Source organism: Agrilus planipennis, unplaced genomic scaffold, assembly GCF_000699045.2.
Source record: "Agrilus planipennis isolate EAB-ADULT unplaced genomic scaffold, Apla_2.0 scaffold54, whole genome shotgun sequence".
Lineage (NCBI taxonomy): Eukaryota > Metazoa > Arthropoda > Insecta > Coleoptera > Buprestidae > Agrilus > Agrilus planipennis.
In genome coordinates, this window is record NW_020439000.1 from 345,833 (window position 1) to 358,174 (window position 12,342).

General features: G+C 34.1%; 2 protein-coding genes across 10 annotated transcripts in view; one reads left to right on the forward strand and one right to left on the reverse strand.

Annotated features, from left to right (window-relative positions):
- LOC108734380 overlaps positions 1 to 4,813 on the forward strand; it is a 120,308-nt gene extending 115,495 nt beyond the window's left edge. For 2 of the 4 annotated variants that reach the window (XM_018465923.2, XM_018465922.1), the window contains one exon: positions 301 to 725. In XM_018465923.2, the coding sequence (XP_018321425.1) occupies positions 301 to 695 (395 nt within the window). In that variant the 3' untranslated portion in view covers positions 696 to 725. The other 2 variants (XR_003231402.1, XM_018465925.2) reach the window with 2 other exon arrangements.
- Positions 4,814 to 4,989: 176 nt separating this feature from the next.
- Positions 4,990 to 12,342, reverse strand: part of LOC112904831 — a 154,068-nt gene continuing 146,715 nt past the window's right edge. For 5 of the 6 annotated variants that reach the window (XM_025975884.1, XM_025975882.1, XM_025975881.1 and 2 more), the window contains 3 exons: positions 5,653 to 5,719; positions 5,148 to 5,209; positions 4,990 to 5,083 (listed from right to left, as the gene is read on the reverse strand). In XM_025975884.1, the coding sequence (XP_025831669.1) occupies positions 5,058 to 5,083; positions 5,148 to 5,209; positions 5,653 to 5,719 (155 nt within the window). In that variant the 3' untranslated portion in view covers positions 4,990 to 5,057. The remainder of the gene's footprint in view (positions 5,084 to 5,147; positions 5,210 to 5,652; positions 5,720 to 12,342) is intronic. The other variant, XM_025975883.1, reaches the window with a different exon arrangement.

The following is a 12,342-nucleotide window of genomic DNA, read 5'->3' on the forward strand; positions in this document are numbered from 1 at the left end:
ATCTATTATTCATCAGGTATTCTTTTTATCTTTATTAATTATTTTTTTTAGTTATATTTTTATCACTTAGGGCATTTTATAAATTTGTCTTAATATTTTTGGTATCACCAACTGTTTATAACAATTATTTCTTTTTCTTTAACTTCATATAGTCAGATTACTGTACTTCTATAAAAGGAAAATAGGTACAACCGAAGAAAAAAGAAATAATTGTTATAAATAATTGATGATAGAATGTCTAAGTTTCAAATTTTTTCCAAATTTTTATTTAATAGATAATATTAACTTTCTTTTTTACAGGAAACCAGGACCATCACCAGGAGCTGTTTCATGAGGGCGTTGCTCTTCATCATTCGCCGAGGGATCGTAACACGGGCCGGGAGTGTTCTGGAGCGTCCAGGTTTGGACTAGGAGGTCCCAACACTCGGAACCTCGGGATTTCCGAGATACCGAGTCTTGGAAACTCCAAAGTTCGAATCTCGAAGCCTCCAAAGCTAAGGCATTGGAGACTTTGGGATTCGTATTTTGGAGTTTCTGGGACTCAGTATCCCGGAAGTCCCGACTTTCGTGTGCTGGGACTCCTAGTTCGAATTTGTACGATCCCGTTTTCGGGCGTTGTACCGGACGGTCTTCGAATTAACAAAACCTTCCGCGCTAAACCTGGTAGACGTGAAAAATTTTTTTTGTCTTTTTAATTTAAAAAAAAATAAAACACATGGGCCTTCTATATCTCTTTTATTTTGTTTACCCTCTCCCTCCCCTGTGTCATTCACACCCGCATTCGCTCTCGCATTCACGCACTCATTCACACCCTCATTCGCAGACGCACTCCCCCATTCATTCCACTCGTAATGGGAGAGAATGGGAATGCGTAAGGGTGAACGGAACGGAACTGTGACCGTTAACCCCCATTCATTCTCATTCTCTCTCATTACCATTCGCTCAGCATTCATTCCTACCCTCTTGCATACCCCCACTCGTAATAGAACAGAATAAAAAAAGATAAGGGCAAACGAGTCACTGTTTACCCTTATACAGTCTCATTCTGTCCCATTACCATTCTTACTACTCATTCTTACCCTCTTGGACACCACCATTCTTAATAAGACAGGATAAGAAAGCATAAGGGTGAACGGAACTGTGACCGTTTACCCCCATGCGTTCTCATTCTCTCTCATTACCATTCTCTCAGCATTCATTCTTACCCTTTTGCAAACCCCCACTTATAATAGGACAGACTAGGAATGCATAAGGGTTAACGAGAAGTGACTGTTAACCCTCATGCATTCTCATTCTCTCCTGTTACCATTCTCTCAGCATTAATTCCTACCCTCTTGCATACCCTCACTCATAAAAGGATAGAATAAGAATGCATAAGGGTTAACGAGAAGTGACTGTTAACCCTCATGCATTCTCATTCTCTCCTGTTACCATTCTCTCAGCATTAATTCCTACCCTCTTGCATACCCTCACTCATAAAAGGATAGAATAAGAATGCATAAGGGTAAATGAGTGACTGTTTACCTTCATGAACTCTTTTTCTTCCCTCTTACCATTCGTTTATCACTCATCACATTTTCACCCTCATTCATACCTGCACTTTAATAGAAGAGCTTTAACCCCATGCTTTCCTATTCTTCCACTAATATTCTCTCACCTGTAAACACACCACCCCATAGCACATTCTAACGAGCACTTTCACTCATATTCATTCTCCATAACACCCTTACATTCATACTGTCGTTCTCACCCCCGAATAAGTCCCTCTTTTCCCCTGTTTATTATTACAATGTAGTTTATAGAATCATCCAAATAATTAACTGTCCTTAAACTATGTGAAAATATTCTATAACATCGTAATTTAAACGAATAATCCTGCATAAATATAAATCTATGATAAATACATTTCATTTAATTTTAATATAATCTGAAACTAAATTATGTCTGTATTTAAAATGTTAATTACTTACTGAAAATTCATAAATACAATTTAAATCATCCCAATAAACATAAATTATTAATAAAAACAGTTAATTCGTTACAAATATACTCATCACAATTCCAATAGCAAAAGTAGATTTATTGATTTTAATTTTCCCTTGTATTTTATGTAAACATACACCTACGTTTTCCGTAAAATTAATTTAGTAAAAAGCCAATAAAAAGATAAAACTTGTGAACAAGTTAATAAGCAAACATTATTTTGTTAAACTACTCAAATACAAAACGTATAGCTAATGTTAAATTTGGATGAATTGAATAATATTTAATCAAAGAATTAAATTTTTAAAAAAATTAAGAACCAGAAACGATTTAAGGCTTCAGAATCAACAGGTAAGGTTGTACCGGACGGTCTTCGAATTAACAAAACCTTCCGCGCTAAACCTGGTAGACGTGAAAAATTTTTTTTGTCTTTTTAATTTAAAAAAAAATAAAACACATGGGCCTTCTATATCTCTTTTATTTTGTTTACCCTCTCCCTCCCCTGTGTCATTCACACCCGCATTCGCTCTCGCATTCACGCACTCATTCACACCCTCATTCGCAGACGCACTCCCCCATTCATTCCACTCGTAATGGGAGAGAATGGGAATGCGTAAGGGTGAACGGAACGGAACGGATGTTGTCCCTATAGGACTATTATTTTTTGTATTTATGCTCTAAGAGTCATTTGGATTAAGATTAGAATGGAAAATAATATATCAGCGGGTCTAAAGTTTAGTTATAGGGTGCGATACCCTCCAATGCTAAATTATTACTTTTCACGGGAAGTTGTACTTGTTGCAATATTATTTTTTGTTTTTATGTTCTAAGGATAATTTATATTAATATTAGAACTGTATCGGCTGGGCTAAGGATTAGTTATAGGGTGCGAGACCCTCTAATAATAAATTTTATTGGCTTTCATAATTAATACGTATTTTAATTTTCTTTCAGCTGCTTTTGGTTTTTCCTAACAATGGCTAATTAAGACGATCATATTTCAAGAAATAATAGACCGATTGGGGCCATGAAGGTATGTTTTTTTTACTATTTTGAATTTTATTTACATTAGGCTACATAAAAACAGTATTCCAGCACAAGGATAACCCTTGAAAGACTGTTTATTAATATACTTGAGAAGTATAACGCCTCTTTAGGGCATCTTCAGGAATTTTAACATAAACCCTTTGTATTAATAGTTTATATAACTAAACTTTTTACAATAGAGTTTATTAACAATTTTTGTTTCTAAGCTCTAAAACCCATTTAAATATAAAGAAACAATTTGTCAGCGAATCTAAAGCTTAGTTATAGGGTACGAAACCCTCCAATGTTAAATTATTACTTTTCAGGGCAGGTTGTTCTTGTAGCACTATTTTCGCCTAGTATTTATGCTCTGAGGGTCTTTGAATTAATATTAGAGTGGTGAGATGATCTCTTAGAGGGTCTAAGATTTGGTTATAGGATGCGAAGCCCTTCAATGATAAATTATTATTTTTCAGGACAGGTTGTTCTTGTAGCGCTATTATTTTTTTTATTTATGCTCTGAAGATAATTTGAATTAATATTAGAATGGTAAGATGATCTGTCAACGGGTACAACGTTCAGTTGTAGGGTGTGAAGCCCTCCAATTTTAAATTATTACTATTCAGTGGAAGTTGTTCCTACAGGACCATTATTTTTTGTATTTATGGTGTAAGAGTCATTTAGATTAAGATCAGAATGGTAGGGTGATCAGACAATGTGTCTAGATGTTTGTTGTAGGGTGCGAAACCCTCCAATATTAAATTGTTACTTTTCAGGGGAAGTTGTTTTTGTTACATAATTATTTGTTGTATTAATGCTGTAAGGGTCAGTTGAATGAAGATTAGAACGTTAGAAGAGTATATCAGAAGGTCCAAAGTTTAGTTATAGGGTGCGAAACTCTCCAGTGTTAAATTATTACTTTTCAGGGGATGTTGTTCCTATAAGACTACCATTTTTTGTATTTGTGCTCTAAGAGTCATTTGAATTAAGATTAGAATGGTAGGGTGGTCAATCAAGGGGTCTAGAGGTTTGTTATAGGGTGTGAAACCCTTCAATATTAAATTATTTCTTTTCAGGGGAAGTAGTTTTTGTTACATAATTATTTGTTGTAGTAATTCTGTAAGGGTCAGTTGAATGAAGATTAGAATATTAAAATTACATATCATCGGGTATAATGTTTAGTTATAGGGTGCCAAACCCTCCAATGTTAAATTATTACTTTTGAGGGGAAGTTGTCCCTATAGGACTATTAGTTTTTGTATTTATGCTCTAAGAGTCATTTGGATTAAGATTAGAATGGTAGGGTGGTCAATCAAGGGGTCTAGAGGTTTGTTATAGGGTGTGAAACCCTCCAATGTTAAATTATTACTTTTCAGGGGAAGTTGTCCCTATAGGACTATTAGTTTTTATATTTATGCTCTAAGAGTCATTTGGATTAAGATTAGAATGGTAGGGTGGTCAATCAAGGGGTCTAGAGGTTTGTTATAGGGTGTGAAACCCTCCAATGTTAAATTATTACTTTTCAGGGGAAGTTGTCCCTATAGGACTATTAGTTTTTATATTTATGCTCTAAGAGTCATTTGGATTAAGATTAGAATGGTAGGGTGGTCAATCAAGGGGTCTAGAGGTTTGTTATAGGGTGTGAAACNAATACAAAACGTATAGCTAATGTTAAATTTGGATGAATTGAATAATATTTAATCAAAGAATTAAATTTTTAAAAAAATTAAGAACCAGAAACGATTTAAGGCTTCAGAATCAACAGGTAAGTAAAAAAAGCATCTAAAAGTACACTGTAAATAAATTAAAGAAATTTACAATTGGCCAAAAATTTCTAACGCATATTAAAAATCATAAATTCAAAAGGACTTTAGATACAGCGTAAAAGATAGGAACTGGAGGCTGTTTATCTAACTAAAATTACCTTCAATAAATCCACTCATGCTACAAATTTATATTATACAACAAATAAAAAAGAAGCCCGAAGGTAAACTCGCACAAAAGATCCATCTTTCTACCTGTCATGGTTTAAGGGATGTACCGGTATTTCAGAACCAACTCGTTACAACGGAACCTAAAACAACGAAAAAACATTGGCAATAAATACAACCTCAATGTAAGCAATTAAAAGAGCTTACCATTGAAAGAACCCCAACTCCAAATTCTAAGCACCAAACTAAAGGAAAAATTAAGGAAACCTCTGAAAAAAAAAAGAAATAAACATAAAGCACCATAAAAAGGGATGTAAGAAAATTAATCGAATAGAAAAACAGCTTCGCTTTAACTTCCGATTTCAGTTTTATTATTTTACTGAAAAAGAACATATTATAATGCAAATTAATCTTTTTTTTTTTTTGAAAATTCTAATTTTATTTTAGCCACAAAGCACTAGATATTGGAGACGCATTTTTTACAAACTGAATTATCCATTTTTATATAAATATTTAATTCTTTTTATAGTATACCAATTTACAACCCTTCTCTGTCCTTTCCCCTACTACTAAAATTTAATACATGAGCTGAATTTATAAAAGCTGAATTTACTTTAAGTCCTTTACTTTAAATTCGATATAAAATCAGTTTAAACCAACAAAAAGGGCAGACACAGAAGATAAACATCTAAAAAAACAAATTAGGACTTACCTACCAGGGAACCAAGTAACTGGGGAACCAGGTAACTGTCTATTGTTTGATCTAGATCTATTGCATCCTGAAAAGAAAAGAAACAATTGTTAAAATCGAAGTAATACAATCTTTAAATATTAAATAACATAACATTTGTAAAATTAATTTTAATAAAAGCTTATAGAAAGTATACAAGCAAAACATAAAAAATTCTTATAAGCCCATTGATATAAGCACATGGCAGGTATTTATTTGCCTATTGAAAACAAATAAAGTTAATTCAACGATAGAGCTTTCAGTGCTTAAAATTTTTTGCTTCGGCCAAGGGAAACGGTGGACTACGAAATAAAAAATTTCATTGATGCAAAACGTTAGACCACATTAAAAAAGGAAAAGAAAGTTGGACATCGGCCAAGCTGACACAAGCCCCTTCATACGTAAAGAGAAAGGAGCTTTAAAAAGCTCAAAAGCATGTCCTAAATTGATGTCGGTTTTAGAAAAAATTTAGAAAATAATTTAATGTTTAATAATAACGATGTATTACCATTACTTAGCATCTTCCTGTGCTAATTACAACTAATAATATTTACTAACTTACATAAGTATGTTCTTTAATTAAATGTCTACCTTCGATGACGGAAATTTCCAAAGAAAATTACACACGTAATCATCTCAATAATACTATTATAATTAATAAAATAACCATTTCTTTATTAGTTTTTAAAAATCTCAATACCAGTGTAACGTAGGTCCTATTCTTTACTTTTTGATTTTAGTAAGGACTAAACATTACGATATCGTCGCACTAACAGCTATAACATAACTAAGCCGGTAAGAGAATATAATAATAGTAATGACCTTACTGCCAACTTCAACTGTAAAAAATTATATTATTCCTTTAATATAATTATAAATTAATATTTCTTAAAAGACTCGACTCGTAGCTAGAGGCCAGGAATTTCTTTGACGTTTTTTTTACACACACAGTCACAAACGTATAAAGATAGATTATGGATTATATAGTATTCGTTCGTATTGTATTTATATATTTTAATCCACAATCAGCATAAATTGGACGGGCCTTTTCTCTACAGATAAAAGTAATAAAGATAAATTTAGAATTGTCAGTCCTAAATAAGAAACATCCCATTATAACGATTTTTTAAAAAAATTCTTTTTCTTTACTAATAATCCATAATAACTTTTATTACATATTTTTTCCTTTTCTCTTAAACATAACCAATCAGCTTCTCAAATATTCAATCCATATTTCTCTCTATTTAATTCATTTAAGAAAGCGATTATTCACAAATTACGTAAGGGATGTTTTTATAAGTTTTTGACCCCACGTACCCATACGTAAGAAATAAGAAACATAAGGAAAAAGATAAAAAATTGCTTCTCATACTTATTTGAAGAAAATTACCATAAAAGTGATTAATTAATTAGTGAAAATCTAACTTACATATTAAATATGTGGCGAAAGAACTCGTATTGTTTTTTTGGGTGTAAATATATTGTATATACATTTTTTCTAAATTTATTTCTACAATGTAGAGTTCGACTTCTGATCTTTTGCATGCCTTTGTTTTCTTTCTATTTCTATTCTATTGTCCTATACCTAGAAATGTAACTTCAACCGTTTCTGCATGCACCTCTTACTAATAGGCTTTTCCCTTAATTACCTTACCTAAAATTCTATACTGTTCAACCTCTTCAATTCTTCGTATTTCTGTAAATTCGTGTCTTCAACCCCTATTATCAGTCTTTGTCTATCTTGAGTATTCTATCTCTTTTTACTAACATTTACCTATTATAAATACTCCTAACATCCCTATTAATTTCAATTCATCTGTGTTCTCTACATTCGACAGTCTCTTTAGTATGTCTCTTTTCCTGTTGTTATTAATGTCATTGTTATTGTTATTATAATTGTTGTTGTTATTTTTTTGTGTTTTGGCTGTTGTGTTTTACTTTTAACATTTGATTGTTTTGTTGTTTAATTTGTTGTAGGCACGTATAAATTTTTGGTTAATTGTTTAAATTTATAATTATACAAACGACACAAAAAATTTTTATAAATTTTTTGCTCTCCTTCGACTTCAAATAAGAGTTCCTACAATTTATGTGAACCTCTCCTTCTGCTGTCCTTACACAATTTATAGACGACCCCAAAGTATTTCGCCCGAAGACCAATGGTCCTACAAACAAATACGATTGCGTACTACCCTTACTGTCATCCTGTTCGCGGGGGCAACAAAAGCTTTTACTAACCCGCACGCAGATGTTACAAATAAAACCCTTTGACATTCGTACAACCCGCAACTTGCTATTACGGATTCAAAACAATTTCGATAAAGGATGATAATAGCCCCAGGAATTTGAACATGAATGGTGATCAGATACTGCTCGATGAATAGGTATACGAAGCTTCCGGACTGTTTGAAATTGATAGAAAATTGTGAAATACATAATTATTACAATTAACATCTAAAATATCAACGGTTTTTAAAGCAATTTTGTTAAAGAGTTAATAAAAAGATAAATGAAATTTTGTAATTTCTTAAATTGTCATTCTGTGATCCAAGACGAAAGCTCAACATGAAAATCCCGAACAGTCAAATGACGTGGTCCACCAGGAAATCAATTCTAAAGTTGATATCTACTACCTTACTTTCATCCTAAGTCGCATCGTCATCAAAAGAAACGAGATCACAGTTATGTTTCCTCAGAAAAAGATAAAACTTTTTCTTTTCGAGCAATTAATTCTTAAATTTTCATCGTTTTCATATTTTTACAAAAGAAATGTCTAATGCGAAAACTTTCCAAGTTGAAAATTAAACACGTGGCAATAGAAAAGTTATCCAAGTACACAATATTGTTCTTACATGTACAATAGAATTTTGCTTAAGTTAAGACTGACCAGAAAATAATTGTAAGTTTTGTGGGATTGCCTGGTTCGTAAATTAAGCTAAATTTCCACAATTCCTTAGAGGGTATTCTACTCTATAGTCCAGCTTTAGCTTCATTATCATAATAAGGTCCTAAGACTGGTTGGACTCTCCTAATCTTCGCATTTTCTTAAAACTAGAACAACCCACATCCTTAACTATTGGTGAACAATAACCCTAGACAAAAATCTTCGGTCTTTCTCCAGTCTCTCAGAGTCTTTCAGCGTTTCTGAGAGCGTCTCTCACAGTCTCTCGGTTATTGCCTAGGTGTTTTTATGGATCTCTCACAGTCTCTGTATGAGAGACTCGAACGATAAAATTGTTAATTCAGAGATTCGAGTCTCTCACAGAGAGACTGAATGAATAAAACTGAAAAATTGAGAGACTCTAGTCTCTCGTAGAAAGACTGGGATCTCTGAAATATGTTTAAATTTTAACCATGTCTATCGAGACACCGCTTATTGAGAGATTCGAGTCTCTCGTTCAGAGACTGGATACGAAATGACGATCTCCCTATGAGCCACTCGAGTCTCTGGTTCAGAGTCCCTAAACAGTTTTTGGACAGTCTCTCGACAGTCTCTCTCAGCGACACCAGAGAGACTCGATGACAGAGACAGAGACTCGAGTCTCGCTTTCAGAGACTCTAAGAAAATGAATATTTTTATCTCGGGAATCTAATCTAGGTCTACCTCTACTCCTCTTAACTCCTGTTTCTACCTCTAATACGTGTCTGACTAGACCTTCATGCCTGAGAAGGTGTCCTACCAACCTATCTCGCCTATTTCGTATTGACTTCCATAGAGTCCCCTGTTCTCTTATTCTTTTTAATACCTTCTTACCTTCTCGATCCATGATATCCTTATCATTCGCCGGTAATACCACATTTCCAACGCTTCTAACCACTTCTTTTCCACTGTGTCCACTGTCCATGTTTCGCACCCGTACAGCGCCGTGCTCCAAACATGCACCTTTAACAAAAAAAAAACATGAAGCCCTTACGGCTCAGCTATTTAGAGGACATGTCAGTGCGTTTTAAGTGTCTTTTTAGCTACGTCTATGTGGCTTTTTCATTTGTTAAAGAACAATAGAAACCCGCAGTAATTTATCGCGCGCTTGTCATTGGCAACCGAAATTAATCCTAATTCTATATTAAGATCTCGGTAACGATACAAGCACTGGATATGGTACAACAATACACTGAGATAAGTCCCTGCATTGACTTTACCCCCGGTGTACCACCATTCTCGTCGCACCGTTCCGCGCCGAGCCGTATAGTTCAAGATAACATTGGAAATACATTGTTAATGGCGTGTCATAGTTACTGTTCTATATTATCAAACTCTAGATTGGCAACTAAACAATGTTGAATTAAAATAGGGAATAAAAAATGGGGTAGGTATGTCGTTAAGCGCCTTTTAGAGTTGGAAATCGTGAAGAATAATTAAATAAACATTAAATATCGAAATCTAACGTTTATTCATCCAAACTTTTCCGCCCTATTTCGGAATTTCAGAAGAACGAAATGTCTGCTGGGACACATAGTAGAAGTGAAACTTCAACGGACAAGTGGAGAAATGAATGGCAACGAACAAGTGGAAAAAATTTTTACGGGCAGATTGTTAATGTACTTGTCCAATTTGAAAACCTACTCCAAAAATCCTTGAAGTAAAAATTTTGTTGCGATTCGTTTTTCCACTTGTCCGTTGCCATTTGTTTTTCCACTTGTCCTTTGAAGTTTCACTTCTACCATGTGTCCCAGCACACATTTCGATTTCACAGGTTTACTGCAAATGATGATTTGATTTTTACACGGACCGCAAATAGAGGCAACGGTGCCCAGCCACGTAGAGAGCAGAGGTAAAAAAACAACAGCTGAGCACAGTACACGCCGCCGAGACTATAACGGACTCCCCGCTCTCCGCGCGGCTACGTATTATATCCATCTAATACAGCCGTTACCCTCCCTCCGCCACCGCCAGCCTATCTCTGCCTCCGCCGCTGCCGCCTATCACCACACGATACCGTTTACCCCCTCCAAGCGGCCATAACGCTTTTCGTGACAGAAAAAAAATTGTAATACCCCTTGTCTATATAGAAGTTTTACTTCAAAATCTCTCGATAGTGGATCCTAAAATACTAAAGGAATATTTACCCCCAATTTTAAGTTTCTAAGTCCACCACCTGTGCTGCCTGTCAGTCATAGCAACCCTGTATCCCTACAGTACTGATGAAATATACACCCCAAATTTTAAATCTCCAGATTCACCGATTTAGGCTGCGCGTTGTCTGCCAAACCCCACTTTAAGGATCAAATTTAAAAAAATCCCTCCTAAGTGCACCTTTAAGTACTGAAGTAGAAGTCCCTCCAAAGTTTGAATCCCTAAATCCACTGATTTAGACTAACATGTGTCAGTTACGATACTGTTTTAAATGTAGGTATATAAATTCAGGTCTTGGTTTCGGCTAAAATGGAAGGAAGTAGTGATTTTATTAGGACTTTTTTTCTAGAAAGGTTATAAACTTAATAAATATTTTTTGCGTTTACATTTTGTTTGTTCAGTTCATACCGGAATTGAAACAGGCTGATTATTAAGTCCCTAGGCGAAGAGATAAAAGTGATTTCTATTAAGCCCCTAAAAACCTACCCTTTATTATGCAACAAGGAATAATAATTATTCGCAGATCAAAATAGAATTCCTAATTATAATTTGTTTTACAAAACAAAAAAAAAAAGATAAAAAAGATTTTGTTTTCGTTTATTCGCAAGCATTTAATTCGTATTTGTGTTTTTCTTTCGCAAAACGGAATTGTATTTTTCATCAAGCAAGATTTTCTGCAACGGCCGGCTCTGATCCGGAATAATATTTGAAAAGCTCTTTCTCTCTCTGTACCGTTCTTTTGTTTCTCCTTGTTCTGTAGTGGCCGCGAGCATGTAAAATACGGTGCAAATCCCGGTGTAGAACGAAGTTAGGAAAGCAAACGAGGAAATGAACGTCGGAAGTCAAAAATTATTGTTTTCCTTTAGTTGCGCTCTTTTTATTAATCAACTTCGTGATGACTTCCGCTACGACTTCAGAATTTTTATTCGATTCGTTTATTAAGAATGGGGACATGTGCCAAGAAAAAATGAATTGACTTTGCACTTACGTTTTCATCATAAAATTGAATAGATTTTAATAATTGTACATGTAAGGATCAACCAAAATGTACCTTCAACCTTTTATTACATATTATCCAGGTTGGTACATTTAAATTAGTTATTTAGATTGCAACCTAACACCTACTACTGGGTTGCAGATCAGTTAGCAATCGTTTAAATAATGGGATCAATAAGAACCTACAGAAGTCAAATTCTAAGATCTATCGAGTAAGGCAGGGTGGTGAGACGGCTTGTCGTGCTCACTCACCCTGTGAAGTTTCCTTGCCATTTTCTACAGTTACCCAATTATATAACAGGGATGACCAATATTACTATTACATTGATAAATTATTAATTAATTATAGTTAAATTATTGTAAATAGTTATTCTAAAGTATCTAAATTCCCCTTCAATGTTACGTCAAATTAATTATTATACTCAATCAGAGAGATGTTAATGCACCAGAGGATTTAAAACAGTTTACTTTGATAGTCCACCAAAAAGCATGAGGTAGCTTCTGCTTCTATAGGTGATTGGAGGACAAAATGAATAGCCTAAATCGTCTTTGAACGGTGTGAGACGTGGCATTTTTAGGAACCTATCATGAAGCGTTTCTGA